This window comes from Heptranchias perlo, chromosome 9, assembly GCF_035084215.1.
Source record: "Heptranchias perlo isolate sHepPer1 chromosome 9, sHepPer1.hap1, whole genome shotgun sequence".
Lineage (NCBI taxonomy): Eukaryota > Metazoa > Chordata > Chondrichthyes > Hexanchiformes > Hexanchidae > Heptranchias > Heptranchias perlo.
Window position 1 is genome coordinate 3,748,880 of NC_090333.1, and position 23,887 is coordinate 3,772,766.

Sequence of the window (23,887 nt, forward strand, 5' to 3'; positions counted from 1 at the left end):
CACTGCACTCAATGGCAAGTATATCCTTTCTTAGGTAAGGAGACCAAAACTGCACACAATACTCCAGGTGTGGTCTCACCAAGGCCCCGTATAACTGCAGTAAGACATCCTTGCTCCTGTACTCAAATCCTCTTGCAATGAAGACCAACATAACATTTGCTGTCCTGACTGCTTGCTGCACCTGCATGTTTGCTTTCAGTTCTCTCCACTCCTGCTCTCACTCGACGTCTGCCGGTGGACGGTAATCAGGGGCAAGAAGCCTGCCTGACTTTCCTTTTCTCTAGCCAGGGGAACCAAGGCCATCTCTGGGGGTCAGCCGTGGCTCAGTCTGTAGCACTCTCACCATCTGAGCCCAGAAGGTCATGGGTTCAAATCCCACTCCAGAGACTTGAGCACATAACCTAGACTAACACTCCCAGTGCTAGTACTGAGGGAGTGCTGCACTGTTGAAGGGGCCATCCTTCAGATGAGATGTTAAACCAACAGCCAGAAATTGCTCTGAGCAAAAGGTGCTTGCCACTCTATAGGATTTATACTTACTGCAGTCTTTACTGTTGGAACTTTCTCTGACACAAACCTGACAAGAGTCCAGCATTAACTCCCACAATCCTAGGACCTGTGTGACCAACTAGAGGATGTCTCTCTGCCCTCGACCAGATTACAGCATCTTTGACAAGCCGCAAAGTGTCAGTGCAAGCTGTAACAAGTCAAAACCAGGAAGTGAAAGCGACAACAGTAAAGTCATTGTAAAAATAGTTAGAGACAGCAAAATAAAGAGAGGGTAAGAAATACCAAATTAAGAGACAGAAACAGCAAAAAAAAATTAAAATTAGAATCATAGAAAGGTTACAGCACAGAAGGAGGCCATTCAGCCCATCGAGTCCACACCAGCTGTATGCAACAGCAATCCAGCTCGTCCCACTCCCCCGCCCTTTCCCCCTACCCCTGCAAATTTTTTCCTTTCAAGTACTTATCCAGTTCCTTTTTGAAGGCCATGATTGAATCTGCCTCCACCACCCCCTCGGGCAGTGCATTCCAGATCATAACCACTCGCTGTGTAAGACAGTTTTTCCTCATGTCACTTTTGGTTCTTTTGCCAAAAACCTTAAATCTATGTCCCCTGGTTCTTAATCCATCCGCCAATGGGAACAGTTTCTCTCTATCTACTCTGTCTAGACCCTTCATGATTTTGAATACCTCTATCAAATCTCCTCGCAACCGTCTCTGCTCCAAGGAGAACAACCTCAGCTTCTCCAGTCTATTCACGTAACTAAAGTCCCTCATCCCTGGAATCATTCTAGTAAATCTCTTCTGCACCCTCTCTAAGGCCTTCGCATCCTTCCTAAAGTGCAGTGCCCAGAACTGGACACAATACTCCAGTTGTGGAGTATTTTTTTTTAAAAAAATGCCCAACAACTATTAAAATCGCAATGAACGAGACTCCACATTTTTTAAGTTTAATTTTCAGTGCCAGAGAGATTGTTTGACATTCATTAACACTTATTATGCAGTTAAAAACCTAGTTTAGACCTGATATATTTGAGTGTACCTGTTTTGAGGTGAGATGAGTTAGTTTCCAGCTGGGCAGGAGAGCAAGTTGGCGCTGGTCCACTGATTCTATTGACTGCAGCCGGCGAGGCCCTTTTAACACGGAGCTGTCAGATCGCCGGCAAACCAGGAAGAGCAAGTTCCGGATTTCCACGTTTGACTGCGCATATGCGGTCGCCGGAATTTTCTCCTCGATTTCTCCATTAATAGCAGTGCTCACTGTTATTTTGAAAGCAATTTTTGGCCCAACTGTTTCCTACAGCAGCCAAGTCCACTCCTGTTCTCACTCAATGTCTCGACACCTACACTTACCAGCAGAAGACACCGGGCGGCAATCAGGGGCAAGGAGCCTGCCTGACTTTTCTTTTCCCTTTGTAAACAATTTTAGAACACCAAGATATAGTCCAACGATTTTATTTTTAATCCCACAAGCTTTCGGGGGCTTTCCCCTTCCTCAGGCGGTGTGGAAGTGACAATTTCGAATCCTTCGCATTTTAAGATCACATAACAAAGCCTGGTGATTACTGCCCGTTGCCAAAGCAATCACAGTGAGCAGACAGAAAGGTGTCACCTAAAAGGCCACTGAATATACAACCCCCCAAAAAAAAAGGAAAAAAAGAAAACAAAAGGGAAAAAAAAAGAGAGAGAGACAGAACGAAGACAGTCAATGACCCGTTATATTAAAAACAGATAACATTTGTTGGTTGGTGGGGTTACGTGTAGTGTGACATGAACCCAAGATCCCGGTTGAGGCCGTCCTCATGGGTGCGGAACTTGGCTATTAATTTCTGCTCGACGATTTTGCGTTGTCGTGTGTCTCGAAGGCCGCCTTGGAGTATGTTTACCCGAAGGTCGGTGGCTGAATGTCCATGACTGCTGAAGTGTTCCCCGACAGGGAGAGAACCCTCCTGTTTGGCGATTGTTGCGCGGTGTCCGTTCATCCGTTGTCGCAGCGTCTGCATGGTCTCGCCAATGTACCATGCTCTGGGGCATCCTTTCCTGCAACGTATGAGGTAGACAACGTTGGCCGAGTCACAGGAGTATGAACCGTGCACCTGGTGGGTGGTGTCCTCTCGTGTGATGGTGGTATCTGTGTCGATGATCTGGCATGTCTTGCAGAGGTTACCGTGGCAGGGTTGTGTGGTGTCGTGGACACTGTTCTCCTGAAGGCTGGGTAATTTGCTGCGAACGATGGTTTGTTTGAGGTTGGGTGGCTGTTTAAAGGCGAGTAGTGGAGGTGTGGGGATGGCCATAGCGAGGTGTTCGTCATCATTGATGACATGTTGAAGGCTGCGGAGAACATGACGTAGTTTCTCCGCTCCGGGGAAGTACTGGACGACGAAGGGTACTCTGTTGGTTGCGTCCCGTGTTAGTCTTCTGAGGAGGTCTACGCGATTTTTCGCTGTGGCCCGTCGGAAATGTCGATCGATGAGTCGAGCGTCATATCCCGTTCTTACTAGGGCGTCTTTCAGCGTCTGTAGGTGTCCATCGCGTTCCTCCTCGTCTGAGCAGACCCTGTGTATTCGCAGGGCCTGTCCATAGGGGATGGCCTCTTTGACGTGGTTAGGGTGGAAGCTGGAAAAGTGGAGCATTGTCAGATTGTCCGTGGGCTTGCGGTAGAGTGAGGTGCTGAGGTGCCCGTCTTTGATGGAGATTCGTGTGTCCAAGAAAGAAACTGATTCTGAGGAGTAGTCCATGGTGAGCTTGATGGTGGGATGGAACTTGTTGATGTTATCGTGTAGTCTCTTTAGTGATTCCTCACCGTGGGTCCATAGAAAGAAAATGTCGTCGATGTATCTGGTGTATAGTGTTGGTTGGAGGTCCTGTGCAGTGAAGAAGTCCTGCTCGAACTTGTGCATGAAAATGTTGGCGTATTGGGGTGCGAATTTGGTCCCCATGGCTGTTCCGTGTGTTTGGGTAAAGAACTGGTTGTCGAAGGTGAAGACATTGTGATCCAGGATGAAGCGGATGAGTTGTAGGATGGCGTCTGGAGATTGGCTGTTGTTGGTGTTGAGTATTGATGCTGTCGCAGCGATGCCGTCATCGTGGGGGATACTGGTGTATAGTGCCGAGACGTCCATCGTGGTGAGAAGTGTTTCTGGTTCAACAGGTCCGTGGGTACTGAGTTTTTGTAGAAAGTCTGTAGTGTCGCGACAGAAGCTGGGGATTCCCTGCACGATGGGTTTCAGGATGCCCTCGATGTATCCAGAGAGGTTCTCACACAGGGTTCCATTGCCTGATACGATAGGACGTCCGGGTGTGTTGGCTTTGTGTATCTTTGGGAGGCAGTATGTCTTCACCTTCAAGAACCAGTTCTTTACCCAAACACACGGAACAGCCATGGGGACCAAATTCGCACCCCAATACGCCAATATTTTCATGCACAAGTTCGAGCAGGACTTCTTCACTGCACAGGACCTCCAACCAACACTATACACCAGATACATCGACGACATTTTCTTTCTATGGACCCACGGTGAGGAATCACTAAAGAGACTACACGATAACATCAACAAGTTCCATCCCACCATCAAGCTCACCATGGACTACTCCTCAGAATCGGTTTCTTTCTTGGACACACAAATCTCCATCAAAGACGGGCACCTCAGCACCTCACTCTACCGCAAGCCCACGGACAATCTCACAATGCTCCACTTTTCCAGCTTCCACCCTAACCACGTCAAAGAGGCCATCCCCTATGGACAGGCCCTGCGAATACACAGGGTCTGCTCAGACGAGGAGGAACGCGATGGACACCTACAGACGCTGAAAGACGCCCTAGTAAGAACGGGATATGATGCTCGACTCATCGATCGACGGTTCCGACGGGCCACAGCGAAAAATCGCATAGACCTCCTCAGGAGACTAACACGGGACGCAACCAACAGAGTACCCTTCGTCGTCCAGTACTTCCCCGGAGCGGAGAAACTACGTCATGTTCTCCGCAGCCTTCAACATGTCATCAATGATGACGAACACCTCGCTATGGCCATCCCCACACCTCCACTACTCGCCTTTAAACAGCCACCCAACCTCAAACAGACTATCGTTCGCAGCAAATTACCCAGCCTTCAGGAGAACAGCGTCCACGACACTACACAACCCTGCCACGGTAACCTCTGCAAGACATGCCAGATCATCGACACAGATACCACCATCACACGAGAGGACACCACCCACCAGGTGCACGGTTCATACTCCTGTGACTCGGCCAACGTTGTCTACCTCATACGTTGCAGGAAAGGATGCCCCAGAGCATGGTACATTGGCGAGACCATGCAGACGCTGCGACAACGGATGAACGGACACCGCGCAACAATCGCCAAACAGGAGGGTTCTCTCCCTGTCGGGGAACACTTCAGCAGTCATGGACATTCAGCCACCGACCTTCGGGTAAACATACTCCAAGGCGGCCTTCGAGACACACGACAACGCAAAATCGTCGAGCAGAAATTAATAGCCAAGTTCCGCACCCATGAGGACGGCCTCAACCGGGATCTTGGGTTCATGTCACACTACACGTAACCCCACCAACCAACAAATGTTATCTGTTTTTAATATAACGGGTCATTGACTGTCTTCGTTCTGTCTCTCTTTATTTTTCCCTTTTTTTTTCTTTTTTTCCTTTTTTTTTGGGGGGTTGTATATTCGGTGGCCTTTTAGATGACACCTTTCTGTCTGCTCACTGTGATTGCCTTGGCAACGGGCAGTAATCACCAGGCTTTGTTATGTGATCTTAAAATGCGAAGGATTCGAAATTGTCACTTCCACACCGCCTGAGGAAGGGGAAAGCCCCCGAAAGCTTGTGGGATTAAAAATAAAATCGTTGGACTATATCTTGGTGTTGTAAAATTGTTTACAATTGTTAACCCCAGTCCATCACCGGCATCTCCACATCATTTCTTTTCCCTCGCAAGGGGAAATCGAGGCTAACTCTAGGTGTCGCCTGTGAGCCTTGAAAGGTTGTGGGTTCAAGTCCCACTCCAGGGACTTGAGCACATATCTAGACTGACATTCCCAGTACATTACTGAGGGAGTGCTGCACTGTTGGAGGGAGCCACTTTTCGGATAAGACGTAAACCAAGGTCCCATCTCAGGTGGACGTAAAAGATCCCTATTCGAAGAAGAGCTGGGGAATTCTCCTGTGTCCTGGCCAATATCTATTCCTCAACCAACACCTAAAAACAGATTATCTGATTATCATAGTGCTGTTTGTGAGAGCTTGCTGTGTTTCCTACATTACAACAATGACTGCACTTCAAAAGAACTTCACTGGCTATAAAGCGCTTTGGGACATCCTGAGGTTGTGAAAAGGTGCTATATAAATGCAAGTCCTTTCTTTTTAGTGTCAAATTTCTGCTATAGCTAACTCGGCACAGATCGGGAATCGAACTTGAAATCTTCTGGTCTGCGTGGTTTCGTGTTCTACTGGGGAGATCCACTAGGCTATTGGGAGAAGCTCAGATCCCCCATTGTAAGACGATTAACACTTAATTCTGGTGCATTAAGAATTCCCACCACTAGCTTTGGTCCTTGATGTCAGGAACACAGAGCCACGCGCGTGTGCGAGGCCAGTTTGTCTGAGTTAGATTTCCCCCCACCTCCACCGAGAAAACAAATCAATTACTCTGAACTGGTCAATCGGGCTTTGAGGACTATTGGCGAATGAGGCATAAAAGTGTTAGCGCCGAGTAAAATAAAAAGACATTAATTGAAATTTAATGGCTTGACACCTTTATTGGCACTCTACAAAGATCTTTTACAGAAGCAAACCTCACTCCATGAAGCTTTCTGCTGTGCGGTGTATGTACAATAGAAAAGGCCACTGAAAGTGACCAGTGCAAAAGCCCACGGGCAACCACCAATGAAAGTTGCAGTGCAGCGCAAAGTATAAAACACTTAATGCCTGTTGATCTGGAACCAGCCCGATTCCCAGTCACACCTCCAGTGAGCACATCTGTCCACCAACACCAGCAATTTACATAGAATTTACAGCACAGAAACCAGGCCATTTGGTGCCGTCCGCAAATTTTGAATTTGTACTTCCGATTCCAAAGTCCAAATCATTAATGTAAATTGTGAACAACAGTGGTCCCAACAATGATCCCTGTGGAACACCACTTCCCACCTTTTGCCAGTCTGAGTAGCTACCCTTAATATAAGAACATAAGAAATAGGAACATAGGAACAGGAGTAGGCCATCAGCCCCTCGTGCCTGTTCCACCATTTGATAAGATCATGGCTGATCTGTGATCTAACTCCATATACCTGCCTTTGGCCCGTATCCCTTAATACCTTTGGTTGCCAAAAAGCTATCTATCTCAGATTTAAATTTAGCAATTGAGCTAGTATCAATTGCCGTTTGCGGAAGAGAGTTCCAAACTTCTACCACCCTTGGTGTGTAGAAATGTTTTCTAATCTCACTCCTGAAAGGTCTGGCTCTAATTTTTAGACTGTGCCCCCTACCCCTAAAATCCCCAACCAGCAGAAATAGTTTCTCTCTATCCACCCTATCTGTTCCCCTTAATATCTTATAAACTTCGATCAGATCACCCCTTAACCTTCTAAACTCTAGAGAATACAACCCCAATTTGTGTAATCTCTCCTCGTAACTTAACCCTTGAAGTCCGGGTATCATTCTAGTAAACCTACGCTGCACTCCCTCCAAGGCCAATATGTCCTTCCGAAGGTGCGGTGCCCAGAACTGCTCACAGTACTCCAGGTGCGGTCTAACCAGGGTTTTGTACAGCTGCAGCATAACTTCTGCCCCATTGTACTCCAGTCCTCTAGATATAAAGGCCAGCATTCCATTAGTCTTATTGATTATTTTCTGCACCTGTTCAAGACACTTCAATGATCTATGTACCTGGACCCCTCAGTCCCTTTGCACATCCACTGTTTTTAACTTTTTACCATTTAGAAAGTACCCTGTTCTATCTTTTTTTGATCCAAAGTGGATGACCTCACATTTGTCTACATTGAATTCCATTTGCTACAGTTTTGCCCATTCACCTAATCTATCAATATTGCTTTGTAATTTTATGTTTCCATCTACATAGGAGCAGCAGTAGGCCACATGGGCCCTCGAGCCTGCTCTGCCATTCAATCAGATCATGGCTGATCTTCAACCTTAACTCCACTTTCCCGCCCGATCCCCATATCCCTTGATTCCCTTGGTGTTCAGAAATCTGTGTCTCTCAGCCTTGAATATATTCAATGACTCAGCATCCACAGCCCTCTCGGGTAGAGAATTCCAAAGATTCACAACCCTCTGAGTGAAGAAATTCTTCCTCATCTCAGTCTTGAATGGCCGACCCCTTATCCTGCGACTATGCCCTCTAGTTCTAGACTCTCTAGTCAGGGGAAACAACCTCCCTGCATCAACAACATCTACAGCATACTCAGAATCTTATATGTTTCAATGAGATCACCTCTCATTCTTCTAAACTCCAGAGAGTATAGGCCCATTCTACTCAACTTCTCATAGGACAACCCTCTCATCCCAGGAATTAATCTAATGAACTTTCGCTGCCCCGCCTCTAAGGTAAGTATATCCTTCATTAGATAAGAAGACCAAAACTGTACACAGTATTCCAGGTGAGGTCTCACCAAAGCCCTGTACAATTGTAGTAAGATTTCCTTACTTTTGTACTCCAATCCCTTGCGATAAAGGCCAACATTCCATTTGCTTTCCTAATTGCTTGCTGTACCTGCATGCTAAAATTTTGTGTTTCTTGTACGAGGACACCCAAGTCTCTCTGAACACCAATATTTAACAGTTTCTCACCATTTAAAAAATATTCTGTTTTTCTATTCTTCCTACCAAAGTGAATAACCTCACATTTCCCCACATTATACTCCATCTGCCACCTTCTTGCCCACTCACTTAACCTCTCTATATCTCTTTGCAGATTCTTTGTGTCCTCCTCACAGCTTACTTTCCCACCTAGCTTTGTATCATCAGCAAACTTGGATACAATACACCCGATCCCTTCATCCAAGTCATTAATATAGATTGTAAATAGCTGAGGCCCAAGCACCAATCCATGTGGCACCCCACCAGTTACAGCCTGCCAGCTTGCAAATGACCTTTTTTCTGTCCATTAACCAATCTTCTATCCATGCTAATATATTACCCCCAACCCCATGAGCCCTTATCTTGTGTAACAACCTTTTATGTGGCACCTTATCGAATGCCTTTTGAAAATCCATAGTCCTTAAAATCCTAAAAGTCCTTAACCCATACTCTGTTTCCTATTTTGTAGCTAGCTTGCTCTCCATTCTGCTACTTGTCCCCAACTCCACATGCTCTGACCTTAGTTATGAGTCTACAATGCGGTACCTTATCGAAGACCTTTTGAAAATCCAAATATATTACATCTACTGCATTACCATTGTCTACTCTTTCAGATACTTCTTCAAAGAATTCAATAAGGTTGATCAAGCATGACCTTCCCTTCTGAAATCCATGCTGACTACTCTGTTATATTTTTGGTTTCTAGATGTTTTTCTATTACATCTTTGAGTAAAGATTCCATTATTTTTCCTACCACCGACATTAAGCTAATTGGTTTATAGTTCCCTGGACTGAATTCTATCTCGCTTTTTAAATGTAGTAATCACATTAGTTGTCTGACAGTTCTCTGGCACTATTCCCTTTCCTAATGAATTTTTATATACGTGTAATAGTGCCTCTGCTATCTCTTCCCTAACTTCTTTTAATATGTGCGGATACAATTCATCCAGACCAAGAGTTTTATCCTCTTTGAAGAGGATGAAAAGCTATTTCAATTACTCTTAGATTTTATACTTTCCAAGGAAGGGCGTCAATTTTTAAAATTAAATCCATGGCATTTAACTCCAATCCATTGCAGCAGCTGCCCCTTTGAATGGCTCGAGAGTTTTTGCCCCCCAAGACTCCAGATACTGGGCACTCTGTGTGAAGAAGTGTTTCCAGATGCCAGGCCTGAACTTACCTATTACCACATTTGTACCTATTCCCTCTTTGCCCTGTAGTGCTGGAGAAACAGCAACATTCCTGGCTACTGAATGACGTACAATTTTAGAAAAGGCATGGATTTGAATTTCACAAATGAAATGAAACCATTTTTTAAAAAACAAATATTCAGAATGATATATCTATAAATTGGCAAACTGCAAGGTATAATTCAAGAACCGAGGGTGTCTGCCTTCAAACATGCAATGGATCAATAACGAGGAGTAAATAAGTCATGGTAAGTTTGTGTAATTTATCTGGTTAGGCCCCAGCAAGAGGACTGGCTGCAGTTTTGGGCACCCCATTATAGAAAGGACAGTAAAGCCATAGAGAGCATACAGCGTAGATTCACCTGGATGGTGCCAGGAATGGGAAACACGAATGAGGAGAGACGAGATACTGAAGTAGAGAAGGCTAAGTGTGGATTTAATAGAGGTTTGTCAAAATTATGAAGGATTTTGACAAGAATGAATAGGGAAAGGCTGGTTAGGGATTCAGTGATGATGGGTCATCAATTTAAAAATCTCACTAAGAAAGTGAGGAGAAAGGTTACACAGAGAGTTGTTGGAATGCATTGCCACATGGAGTGGTTGATTGAGGCAAAGAGAAAAAGATACATTTGAAGCAGAGGAAGATATAAGGCAACGGGGAGACAGCAGGGCGGTGGGATTAGTTTGGGATTCCTGTACCAAAGATGCAATGGGCCGAATGTTCTCCTTCTGCGTTGTAAACTTCTACGGCTCCATTCCAAACATTTGTTTCTGTTAACAGAATAATGTGTGGGTTTTTTTTTGTTGAATAAAGTAGATTTGCATACGATAATGGGTGAAAAAATACATTAAAAACACTTTGGATTCATATACCAGCCTGAACAAAAAGATTAAAATTCAACAAGTGATTTTGTACAAAGGAATAACAGAAAAATTCTACATTACATACACATTTCCATATCCAATATTAAAAATAATTAATCACAGCCTGCAATTGTTAGTTTGGCATAAAACAGGTTATATGCTTTTTGTGTCATTTGGGCAATTGACTTGACGTAGCAGAACAGCAAATAATTGTTTGCACTCACTATATGTGGTCCCATTCATTGCTCAGATACCACCAATTTGCACAGAGTGCCAGAGGCAGCGAACAATTTTTCAGTTATTTGCTCTTGGGATGTGGGCGTCGCTAGCAAGGCCGGCATTTATTGCCCATCCCTAGTTGCCCCTTGAGAAGGTGGTGATGGACCTTCTTCTTGAACCGCTGCAGTCCGTGTGGTGAAGGTTCTCCCACAGTGCTGTTAGGGATTTGACCCAGAAAGAGGTTTCGGAGTGGTTCTCAGTGATAACGTTACCTTTTTGTTTAAAATTTCAAAACCACGAGCTTGCCCTGTGGGTCACACATTTTACTTCATTTACATCGGGAGACTGAGGATGTACAGGATCACTTTCAAGTGAAGCCTCAGTGCGTTTTTGGGATATCTGAGAAGCATTAGATTTTGTAGGCCGTAACTAGGTCAAAGCTAAGTAAATTGCAGTCTTTTCGCAAACGGTGCTTCTGGCCACACGACATCCAAGTGATAAAAGTCACAACTGTGTGCTTCGAGTCACCACACTGACGGAGTATGCAGTTTGTACCACACACAAGTGCTGAGAAATGCCCCACACAATACTTAAAACAAAAAGTCCTTCTTAAAAAGAAAAAAAAATGCGCTCACTTCTGTGGAAGCAAAGCAGGTCCCTTCTGCTGTTCAGCAATATGATCAATTCCCCCACCCTTAGCAATGGTATAATACCAAATTTCAACTGCCATTGGAAAAGCATTGTATTACACCAGTCTCAGAGAACGTCTTGTGGAACTCTATACGTCCTATTGAATCCTGAAGCTCCACAGCACCTATAAGCTCGTGTGACAATCTTTGAAAGCATTGGCGTGAATTGATTTTACATCTCACTGGGTTCCTCAGGGTACGATTTGATGCTGACTAGGATTCCTGCCCAAGTCGCCATTTTCAGAGGTGACGCTCTGCCTGTTTGAAGCCGATTTCGACGTTTCCCGGTCTATTTCGGTCTTGTTCCGAAAGCCGTAGCAGATCATCTGCTTCAAGCTTTGCCAGATCTCGTTGTCCTTGTAGGAGTAAATGATTGGATTCATCAGAGAATTGATCAAAGCCAACAGAAGGACCCATTTTTTTAAGAACAGCAGATCGCAGCTGGTACAGTGGAGGCCATCGAGGAGGACTAACACCAGCCCCGGAGTCCAACACAAAATAAAAGCACCTGCAACGGAAACAGAACATAAGAATTGGCAGGACGCATCATACTTCACTCCAACGTCTTACACATATCTCCCTCCAGAATTCATTTTGAGAGAGAGGAGAGTGGAATTCCATCCCAAACCCCCCCTCTCCACCCCAACCCCCCCCCAAGCATCTGAAAGAGAAAAGGACTTGAATTTACAACCCATCCCCAAAAAGTCTCAAACCACTTTAAGAGAATAAATTTCTTTTTTTTTTGGGGGAGTGATTATTCTATAGCAAAAAAACATTCGACAAGCAGTAGTTAGCTGAATCACCAGTTAATCTGGTTTTGTTATTTTCTTTGGTGCTGGTGATCGAGAGAGGAATGTTTCTCTGGAAGAGTGTCACGAGATCTTTAACATCAACAGGGAGACAGGATCTCAGTTTAACATCTCGACCTGAAGGATGGCACTTCCTACAATGCAGATTTCCCTCACTGCAACATCATCCCAACTTCCCTTTTCTGCCACCAATGCCCGAACTGAATATGCCCGCTCATATTTGGGATGGGCGTGTCTGGCACTAGTGGCGTTGGAAGGTCAGGAGAGCTGCAGAAATAGGCAGAGCCCGATGATACTGGTCTCTGTCCAATTTCCATCCCTCCCTCCCAAGCAGTGCTGCAAAAACTGGGAGTAACTCAAGCGGAAAATCTTGCCTTAAGTTTCCTATCAGTTTGAGCGTGTAATTTAAAGGCCTTGTCAATTAGTAACTGACAGGGTGTTAATAAAGCAACTGGTTAGATCCAGGCTGCACAAGCAAGATGGCAGTCTGGCATTGGCAAACAGAGGCTAAGCAGCTGGATTGAAACCTCACTAAAAGTTTTTCTTTTTCATGCTATAGCAGATTGAACAAGTGCAAAATAGGGCTGTCAGCCATGGCTCAGTGGGTAGCACTCACACCTGTGAGTCAGACAGGTGTGGGTTCAAGTCCCACTCCAGAGACTTGAGCACAAAATCCAGGCTGATATTCCAGTACAATACTGAGGGAGTGCTGCATTGTTAGAGGTGCCGTCATCTCAGATGAGACACTAAACCAGAGGCCCCATCTGACCTCTTCGGTGGATGTAAAAGATTGGGCCAATATTTATCCCTCAAACAACATCACTAAAACAGATTATCCAGTCATTGCTGTTTGTGGGATCTTGCTGTGCACAAATTAGCTGCCTCGTTTCCCTACATTACAACAGTGACTACACTTCAAAAATACTTTATTGCCTGTAAAGCGCTTTCGGATGTCCTGAGGTTGTGAAAGGTGCTACATAAATGCAAGTTTGTTTGTTCATCTTTGACTAAATATTGGGAAGACCGAAGCCATTGTATTTGGTCCCCGCCACAAACTCCGTTCCCTAGCCACCGACTCCATCCCTCCTTGGCCACCGTCTGAGGCTGAACCAGACCATTCGGAACTTTGGCGCCCTATTTGACCTTGAGATGAGCTTCTGACCACTTTTCCGCTCCATTACCGAGACCGCCTACTTCCACCTCTGTAACATCGCCCGTCTCCGCCCCTGCCTCAGCTTACCTGCTGCTGAAACCCTCATCCATGCCTTTGTTACCTCTAGACGCGACTATTCCAATGCTCTCCTGGGTGGCCTCCCATCTTCCACCCTCCATAGACTTGAGCTCATCCAAAACTCTGCTTGCTGCCCGTATCCAAATTTGCACCAAGTCCCGTTCACCCATCACCCCTGTGCTCGCTGACCTACATTGGCTCCCGATCCGGGAATGCCTCGATTTTAAAATTCTCATCCTTGTTTTCAAATCCCTCCATGGCCTCGCCCCTCCCTATCTCTGTAACCTCCTCCAGCCCTACAACCCTCCGAGATCTCTGTGCTCCTCCAATTCTGGCCTCTTGTGCATCCCCGATTTTAATCTCTCCACCATTGGCAGCCGTGCCTTTAGCGGACTAGGTCCTAAGCTCTGGAATTCCCTCCCTAAACCTCTCCGCGTCTCTACCTCTCTCTCCTCCTTAAAACGATCCTTAAAACCTGCCTCTTTGGCCAAGCTTTTGATCACCTGTTCTAATATCTCCTTATATGGCTCGGTGTCAAATTTTGTTTGATAATCGCTCCTGTGAAGCGCCTTGGGATGTTTTACTACGTTAAAGGTGCTATATAAATGCAAGTCGTTGATGTAACTTGATTGAGTTCTTTGATGAAGTAACAGAGAGGGTTGATGAAGGTCGTGCGGTTGATGCATACAAAATATAATCAAGAACTTCAGTTACGTGGAGAGATTGGAGAAGCTGGAATTGTTCTCCTTACAGCAGAGAAGGTTAAGAGGAGACCTAATAGAGGCGTTCAAAATGATGAGAGGTTTTGATAAAGCAAATAGGGAGAAACTATTTCCTCTGGAAAGTGGGTCAGTAACCGGAGGTCATAGATTTAAAATAATTGGGAAAAGAACGAGAGGGGAAATGAGGAGAAATTTTTTCACACAGAGGGTTGTTAAGATCTGGAACGCACTACCTGAAAGGGTGGGGGAAGCAGATTCCATAGGAACTTTCAAAAGGCAATTGGAAGAGGATTAATTTGCAGGGTTATGGGGAAAATGTTGGGGTGTGGGACTAAACTGGACAGCTCTTTCAAAGAGTCAGCACAGGCACTGGGCCGAATGGCCTCCTTCTGTGCTGTATGATTCTTTGATTCTATATATGGACATTCAAAAGGAGTTTGATAAATTACCACATGATAGGCTTATTAGCAAAATTAAAGACCATGGGAATAAAGGGGCAGTGGCAGTGGCAGTGTGAATACAAAATTGGCTAGGGGACAGAAGGCAGAGAGCAGTGGTGAACGGTTGCTTTTCAGACGGGAGGGAAGTATTCAGTAGTGTTCCCCAGGGGTCAGTATTAAGACCACTGCTCTTTTTGATATATATCAAAGACCTGGACTTGGGCATACAGGATATAATTTCAAAGTTTGCAGATGACACGGAACTCGGTAATGTAGTAAACAAAGTGGAGGTTAGTAACAGACTGGTTAAATGGGCAGACACATGGGGCTCGAATTTAGCAGGCCTGCGGGTTCCCAGCGGGTGGTCCTCCGGGAGCGTAGTCAACACGCTCGGCGAAATTAGTGGGTTGCCCGCGCGATCGTAGCAGGCAACACACTAATAGGAATCAATTACCTGCTCCTCCGGGGTCCACGGCGCTGGCCTGCGCGTCGGTCGGGCTGCGCATGCGCAGTATGATCTGTCAGCTGGAGGCTCTCTAGTTAAAGGGGCAGTCCTCCACTGACAGATGCTGCAACCAATGGAACAAATTGCAGCATGGAGCAGCCCAGGGGGAAGGCTGCTCCCAGTTTAATGATGCCTCACCCCAGGTATCATCAGATGGGGTGAGGAGGAGGGGGAGGACACAGATATCCCCCCCGGCGGGCGGGAGGAAGCGGCCTGCCTCTGCCACCAAGAAGGCCTGGCTCGAGGTGGCAGAGGGGGTCACCTGCGCCACCAACATATGGCCCACCTGCACACAGTGCAGGAGGCGCTGCAATGACCTCAGTCGGTCAGCCGCAGTGAGAACACGAAGTCTTTCCCCTACACTCCGTCTGCCACAACACTGCCCCCACCCCACATCTCCTTCGGCACCGCCAACACTACTCTGTCACATCACCCTTCATACCCACTCAAACCCCATCCTCATCTTACCTCCACCTACTCACCTCGCCAGTACTCATCCTGCCACTAACACGCAACCCAATCCTCATACAATCTCATTGCTCCATCCAATACTCACCCTCTCGTGCATCTCCCTCACGGCCAGCCTCACTCAACCTGCCACCACCTGTGCTGCAGCCACAGGGCATGCATCACATATGTGCAGTAGGCAGCGTAAGGCAAACGTGTCGTGAGCATGAAGGGGGTGCACAAGGGTGTTTGAGGGTTTGTCATGGGTGTTACCTATATTGAATTTCAGAGCAACAAACAGCACACATTATATTGACACCACCACTGCCATGTCTCCGCGAATCCTGTCCGTTGTGTCCAATAATGCCCGCTCCTGGGTATCACTATGAGGACCCACCACTGATGCCACCCATCGTGTTACTGCAGAGTAGGTGCAGGTGTATTTGCAGGGCTCGTCCGCGCAGACGACTGAGAGACATCGGCGGTGTAGCCGGCTGCACCCTGGACAGATGCGGAGGAGAAGGTGTGGAGGGCAGTGGTGACTTTGCCAGCGACAGGTAAGCAGTTGGTGCTGGGGCCAGCCAGGAGCAGCTCGGCATGAAAGAGGCTGCAGATCTCCACGACTACATGTCGAGCGAATCTGCGCCTCCCTGTGCACTGCTGCTCGGAGAGGTCCGGGGAGCTGCGCCTCGGTCTGTGGACCCTGTGGCGAGGGTAGTGCCCTCTGCGATGCGTCTCTCTCTGCGGTAGCCCTCCCTCCTGCTGTGCAGGTGGGCGTGCAACAACACCGTGTTGGGGGGCTCCACGTCTCTGCGGCGGACGGCGTGGACTGCGAGGCTGCTGGGGCTGGTCATGCTGTTCGTCCTCCGAGGGTGTCCACACACCACCCATCTGGCAGGTGTTGGTCTGAGGGGTTGTGCAGGGTAGGTGGGTGGTTCCTCCGACTGGGGCTGCGGTTTCGTGTCGGTCTGTCCTCTGGCTTGGCGGGGGGTGGTGGAGGGCAGGGGTTGCCCTATGTGACGCGGTGGCCTCCTGCGTGGGTGAGGGCTCTCCCCCATGGAGTGCACCTTGGCACCTGCCACAGGCTGCTGGCTGCAACACGCCTGGTTGGAGGGAGACTGTTTCCCCCAGTGTGTGAAGCTCACTGCCTTGAACCTAAAATCCCACACTTCCTCTTTTGACAGCTGATTCAGCTCATTAACTGACCACAACGAGCAAGGTAAGTACTCTCAAGTGGAACCCCGCTGGCTTTAATTGCCTGCGGGATTCCCACCAGCAGGGCTTGCGCGCGCAGCCCCGCACGTCAGCGCGGTACCCGGAAGTGGCTGGGATTTCGTCGCGATCCGGTCACGTGACCGGATATCGGGATTTTCTGGGCCCCCCCGCTGGAAAGCCGCCGGAAACCCGACGCCAAAATCGAGCCCATGGCATAGAATCATATTAAAAAATTATTTCTTTCTATGGAAGGAGGCCATTCAGCCCATCGAGTCCACGCCGGCTCTATGCAAGAGCAATCCAGCTAGTCCCACTCCCCTGCCCTTTTCCCGTAGCTCTGCAATTTACTTTCAAGTATTTACCCAGTTCCCTTTTGAAGGCCACGATTGAATCTGCCTCCACCACCTCCTCGGGCAGTGCATTCCAGATCAGAACCACTCGCTGTGTAAAACCGTTTTTCCTCATGTCATCTTTTGCCAATCACCTTAAATCTATGTCCTCTGGTTCTTGACCCTTCCGCCAATGGGAACAGTTTCTCTCTATCTACTCTGTCTAGACCCTTCATGATTTTGAATACCTCTATCAAATCTCCTCGCAATCTTCTCTGTTCCAAAGAGAACAACTCCAGCTTCTCCAGTCGATCCACATAACTAAAGTCCCTCATCCCTGGAATCATTCTGGTAAATCTTTTCTGCACCCTCTCTAAGGCCTTCACATTCTTTCCTAAAGTGCGGTGCCCAGAACTGGACACAATACTCCAGTTGTGGCCAAATCAGTGTTTTATAAAGGTTCGTTATGACTTCCTTGCTTTTGTACTCTATGCCTCTATTTACAAAACCCAGGATCCCATATGCTTTTTTAACCGCTTTCTCAATCTGCCCTGCCACATTCAACGATTTGTGCTCATATACCCCCAGATCTCTCTGTTCCTCCACCCCTTTTAGAGTTGGGCCCCCTAGTTTATATTGCCTCTCCTCGTTCTTCCTACTGAAATGTATCATTTCGCATTTTTCTGCGTTAAATTTCATCTGCCACGTGTTCGCCCATGCCACCAGCCTGTCTATATCCTCTTGAAGTCTATCACTATCCTCCTCACTGTTTACTACCCTTCCAAGTTTTGTGTCATCTGCAAATTTTGAAATTGTGCCCTGTCCAAGTCATTAATATATATCAAGAAAAGCAGTGGTCCCAGCACCGACCCCTGGGGAACACCACAGTACACCTCCCTCCAGACTGAAAAACAACCTTTCACCACTACTCTGTTTCCTGTCAATTAGCCAATTTTGTGTCCACATTGCTACTGCCCCCTTTATTCCATGGGGCCGCGAATTTGATGATAAGCCTACCACGCGGCACTTTATCAAACGCCTTTTAAAAGTCCATATACATCACATCAACTGCATTGCCCTCATCTACCCTCTCTGTTACCTCTTCAAAAAACTCTATCAGGTTAGTTAAACGATAAAATTTACTGCAAGAAGTGTGAAATGATGCATTTTGATTGGAAGAATAAGGAGTAGCAGTATAAACTAGATGATACAATTTTAAAGGAGGTGCAGGAACAGAGAGACCTGGGGGTGTACGTACACAAATATTTGAAGGTGGCAGGATAAGTTGAGAAGGCTGTTAAAAAAAGCATATGGGATCCTTGGCTTTATAAATAGAGGCATAGAGTACAAAAGCAAGGAAGTTATGCTAAACCTTTAATAAAACACTGGTTAGGCCTCAGCTGGAGTATTGTGTTCAATTCTGAGCACCACACTTTAGGAAGGATGTCAAGGCCTTAGAGAGGGTGCAGAGGAGATTTACTAGAATGGTGCCAGGGATGAGGGACTTCAGTTATGTGGAGAGACTGGAGAAACTGGGGTTGTTCTCCTGAGAGCAGAGAAGGTTAAGGGGAGATTTGATGGAGGTGTTCAAAATCATGAATGGTTTTGATAGAATGAATAGGGAGAAACTGTTTCCAGTGGCAGAACAGTCAGTAACCAGAGGACACAGATTTAAGGTAATTGGCAAAAGAACCAGAGGTGAGGTGAGAATTTTTTTTTAACACAGCGAGTTATGATCTGGAATGCGCTGCCTGAAAGGGTGATGGAAGCAGATTCAATAATAACTTTCAAAAGGGAAATGGATAAATACTTGAAGGGGAAAAATTTGCAGGGCTATGGGGACAGGGCAGGGGAGTGGGACAAATTGGATAGCTTTTTCAAAGAGGCGGCACAGGCACGATGGGCCAAATGGCCTCCTCCTTCTGTGCTGCATCATTCTTCGATTCTATGAAGTTGTACAGAAAAACATTATAAACAATTCTGGTAATAAAACTGTCAACATTTTATTACATACCACCAAACCCCTTATTGTTTACGTGAATTGGAATCAAGAGATTCTGGATTGTAAGTTCCGAGTCCATTGAGTTCTCAAAGCTGCAACGTAAAGTGATTTTTAAAAATTATTCGTTCACGGGATGTGGGCATCGCTGGCAAGGCCAGCATTTATTGCCCATCCCTAATTGCCCTTGAGAAGGTGGTGGTGAGCCGCCTTCTTGAACCGCTGCAGTCCGTGTGGTGAAGGTTCTCCCACAGTGCTGTTAGGAAGGGAGTTCCAGGATTTTGACCCAGCGACGATGAAGGAACGGCGATATATTTCCAAATCGGGATGGTGTGTGACTTGGAGGGGAACGTGCAGGTGGTGTTATTCCCATGTGCCTGCTGCTCTTGTCCTACTAGGTGGTAGAGGTCGCGGGTTTGGGAGGTGCTGTCGAAGAAGCCTTGGCAAGTTGCTGCAGTGCATCCTGTGGATGGTACACACTGCAGCCACAGTGCGCCGGTGGTGAAGGGAGTGAGTGTTTAGGGTGGTGGACGGGGTGCCAAACAAGCAGGCTGCTTTGTCCTGGATGGTGTCGAGCTTCTTGAGTGTTGTTGGAGCTGCGCTCATCCAGGCAAGTGGAGGGTATTCCATCACACTCCTGACTTGTGCCTTGTAGATGGTGGAAAGGCTTTGGGGATCCAGGAGGTGAGTCACTTGCCGCAGAATACCCTGCTCTTGTAGCCACAGTATTTATGTGGCTGGTCCAGTTAAGTTTCTGGTCAATGGTGATCCCCAGGATGTTGGCGGTGAAGGATTCGGCGATGGTAATGCCATTGAATGTCAAGGAGAGGTGGGTAGACTCTCTTTTGTTGGAGATGGTCATTGCCTAGCACTTGTCTGGCGCAAATGTTACTTGCCACTTATCAGCCCAAACTGGATGTTGTCCAGGTCTTGCTGCATGCGGGCACGGACTGCTTCATTATCTGAGGGGTTGCGAATGGAACTGAACACTGTGCAATCATCAGCGAACATCCCCATTTCTGACCTTATGATGGAGGGAAGGTCATTGATGAAGCAGCTGAAGATGGTTGGGCCTAGGACACTGCCCTGAGGAACTCCTGCAGCAATGTCCTGGGGCTGAGATGATTGGCCTCCAACAACCACTACCATCTTTCTTTGTGCTAGGTATGACTCCAGCCACTGGAGAGATTTCCCCCTGATTCCCATTGACTTCAATTTTACTAGGGCTCCTTGGTGCCACACTCGGTCAAATGCTGCCTTGATGTCAAGGGCAGTCACTCTCACCTCACTTCTGGATTTCAGCTCTTCTGTCCATGTTTGGACCAAGGCTGTAATGAGGTCTGGAGCCGAGTGGTCCTGGCGGAACCCAAACTGAGCATCGGTGAGCAGGTTATTGGTGAGTAAATGCCACTTGATAGCACTGTCAACGACACCTTCCATCACTTTGCTGATGATTGAGAGTAGACTGATGGGGCGGTGATTGGCCGGATTAGATTTGTTCTGCTTTTAGTGGACAGGACATACCTGGGCAATTTTCCACATTGTCGGGTAGATGCCAGTGTTGTAGCTGTACTGGAACAGTCTGGCTAGAGTCACGGATAGTTCTGGAGCACAAGTCTTCAGTACCACAGCCGGGATGTTGTCAGGGCCCATAGCCTTTGCTGTATCCAGTGTACTCAGCCATTTCATGATATCATGTGGAGTGAATCGAATTGGCAGAAGACTGGCTTCTGTGATGGTGGGGATATCGGGAGGAGGCTGAGATGGATCATCCACTCGGCACTTCTGGCTGAAGATGGTTGCAAACGCTTCAGCCTTGTCTTTTGCACTCACGTGCTGGACTCTGCCATCATTGAGGATGGGGATGTTTACAGAGCCTCCTCCTCCTGTTAGTTGTTTAATTGTCCACCACCATATGTGGCAGGACTGCAGAGCTTTGATCTGATCCATTGGTTGTGGAATCACTTAGCTTTGTCTGTAGCATGTTGCTTCCGCTGTTTAGCATGCGTTTGTCCTGAGTTGTAGCTTCACCAGGTTGGCACCTCATTTTTAGGTATGCCTGGTGCTGCTCCTGGCATGCTCTTCTACACTCCTCATTGAACCAGGGTTGATCCCTGGCTTGTTGGTAATGGTAGAGTGAGGAATATGCCGGGCCATGAGGTTATAGATTGTGCTGGAATGCAATTCTGCTGCTGCTGATGGCCCACAGTGTCTCATGGATGCCCAGTTTTGAGCTACTAGATTTAGCACGGTAATAGTGCCACACAACACGTTGGATGGTGTGCTCAGTGCCAAGACGTCACTTCATCTCCACGAGGAGCTGTGCGGTGGTCACTCCTACCAATACTGTCATGGGCAGATGTAGCTGTGACAGGTAGATTGGTGAGGATGAGGTCAAGTAAGTTTTTCCCTCGTGTTGGTTCGCTCACCACCTGCCGCAGGCCCAGTCTGGCGGCTATGTCCTTCAGGACTCGGCCAGCAGCGGTGCTACCGAGCCACTCTTGGTGATGGACATTGAAGTCCCCCAACCAGAGTACATTCTGTGCCCTTGGTATCCTCAGTGCTTCCTCCAAGTTGTGTTCAACATGGAGGAGGACTGATTCATCAGCTGAGGGAGAACGGTAGGTGGTAATCAGCAGGAGGTTTCCTTGCCCATCTTTGACCTGATGCCATGAGATCCAGAGTCAATGTTGAGGACTCCCAGGGCCACTCCCTCCTGACTGTATATCACTGTACCGCCACCTCTGGTGGGTCTGTCCTGCCGGTGGGACAGGACATACCCAGGGATGGTGATGGAAGAGTCTGGGACGTTGGCTGAAAGATATGATTCTGTGAGTATGGCTATGTCAGGCTGTTGCTTGACTAGTCTATGGGACAGCTCTCCCAATTTTGGCACAAGTCCCCAGATGTTAGTGAGGAGGACTTTGCAGGGTTGACTGGGCTTGGTTTGCCTTTGTCGTGTCCGGTTTTATTTTTATTATGACTTTTTGCAGCGAGATTTTACAACTGAGTGGTTTGCTAGGCCATTTCAGGGGGTGATTAAGAATCAACCACATTGCTGTGGGTCTGGAGTCACATATAGGCCAGACCGGGTAAGGACGGCAGGTTTCCTTCCCTAAAGGACATTAATGAACCAGATGGGTTTTTACAACAATCCGGTAATTACCATTACTGATACTAGTTTTTTAAATTCCAGATTTTATTTAATTCTGCTATGGCAGGACTTGAACTCATGACCCTAGATTATTAGTCTAGATCTCTGGATTAACTAGTCCAGTAACATAACCACTATGCTACCGTACCCCTGCTACCATTGCAATATGTTCTGATAAGGAGGAACAATAAACAGACTGCAGTGTGATTTCGGGTAGGTGGATATTGCTGAACAGGGACGTTTTACCTTCAGTCAAGACACCTTTGTTATTACACAATCATCTTCCAGAGGCCCTTTGTCTTGTTATAGCTCTCCTACCTTCAAAAATCTTCTCATGATCTTTCTCTTCAGCCAAGCCTTTGGTCACCTCCCCTAACTCTTCTTCCATCTGCTGCTCAGGGTCTCTTCCCCATCCCCCCTCCTCTCCCCCCCCCCCCCCCTCAAATAACTGCAAACTGTCGTTGTCGCTGCGTTTGTCACTATCAGAAAGAGGTTTTCGGCACAGGACACAGCAATGACAGAATACCGAGAGTGAGCAGGAGACTTGAGGAGCAGAGGTGACGAGACAGGAGGCACAGTGGGAAGGAGCAAGGGCAGAGGAACATAGGAACAGGAGTAGGCCATTCAGCCCCTCAAGCCTGTTCCACCATTCAATTAGATCATGGCTGATCTGTATCTTAGCTCCACCTACTCGCCTTGGTTCCATAACCCTTAATCCCCTTACCCAACAAAAATCTATCAATCTCAGTTTTGAAATTTTCAATTGACCCCCAGCCAGGTGGAGGGGGTGGGGGGAGGGAGTGCCAGATTTCCACTCCCCTTTGTGTAAAGAAATGCTTCCTGACATCACCCCTGAACAGCTGAGCTCTAATTTTAAGATTATGCCCCCTTGTTCTGGACTCCCCCCACCAGCGGAAATAGTTTCTCTCTATCGACCCTATCAAATCCTTTGATCGTCTCAATTAGATCACCCCTTAATCTTCTGCATTCGAGGGAATACAAGCCCAGTCAATTCAATCTGTCCTCGTAATATAAACCTGAGGGGATTCGGAAGCAGTGACACTGAGCTACAGCAGAAGGAGCTTGAGGTGGTTGTCAGCATACAGTAGCAAAGGCAGTGATAAAACTCGCATCAAGTGTCAAAGCTGATGGGAACGATTTTCATGTATTTGAGTGAGTAGGTAGCCCCAGACATCGTACATGAACTCTCTACTCTCTAGTTGGAAAAGCCGCCAAAATATAGAACAGCACGCATTGCCTCACAGCAGAGTACCTCAAAGCACTGTTTAAATTATGTAGCGCCAAGAATAACTTTGTAAAGACAAGTAATCAGCGAATGCATGTGAGGATTTGGAAATGAATTTAAAACCCATCCATTTTTACACGTCACCCATCGATGTTCTGTTGTTTCATGCTTCAATCGTTAAAGCTAATGGCGCGTTCGCACGAATACAGTGTTGGTGTGAAACGGTTTCGCTTCACGTGGATGCCACGGTCACAGTGTTAATCCGGAGTCAGGACTTGGCCATGACTGGAGTGAAGTGGAGTGGGACTCCCTCGAGTCAGGCCAGGCCCAAACTCCGGATTTATAACCGCACATCGGCCCACAGCCAAAACCATCTTGCTGCAACACTAAAGCTGTGGTGTAAGCGCATCTTACGATGCACAGGGCCAGTATTTCACGGAGGAGTGGGGTACAGGGGGGTGGTGCTGGAGCAGGACTGCCAGCT

At 47.1% G+C, this 23,887-nt stretch overlaps 1 protein-coding gene across 1 annotated transcript in view; it reads right to left on the reverse strand.

Annotated features, from left to right (window-relative positions):
* Window positions 1-6,259: 6,259 nt before the first annotated feature.
* The window catches only part of lpar3 (lysophosphatidic acid receptor 3), a 73,361-nt gene continuing 55,733 nt past the window's right edge, over window positions 6,260-23,887 (reverse strand). Inside the window, exon 3 of the mRNA XM_067989802.1 lies at window positions 6,260-11,814. Coding sequence (XP_067845903.1) covers window positions 11,498-11,814 — 317 coding nt within the window. The 3' untranslated portion in view covers window positions 6,260-11,497. The remainder of the gene's footprint in view (window positions 11,815-23,887) is intronic.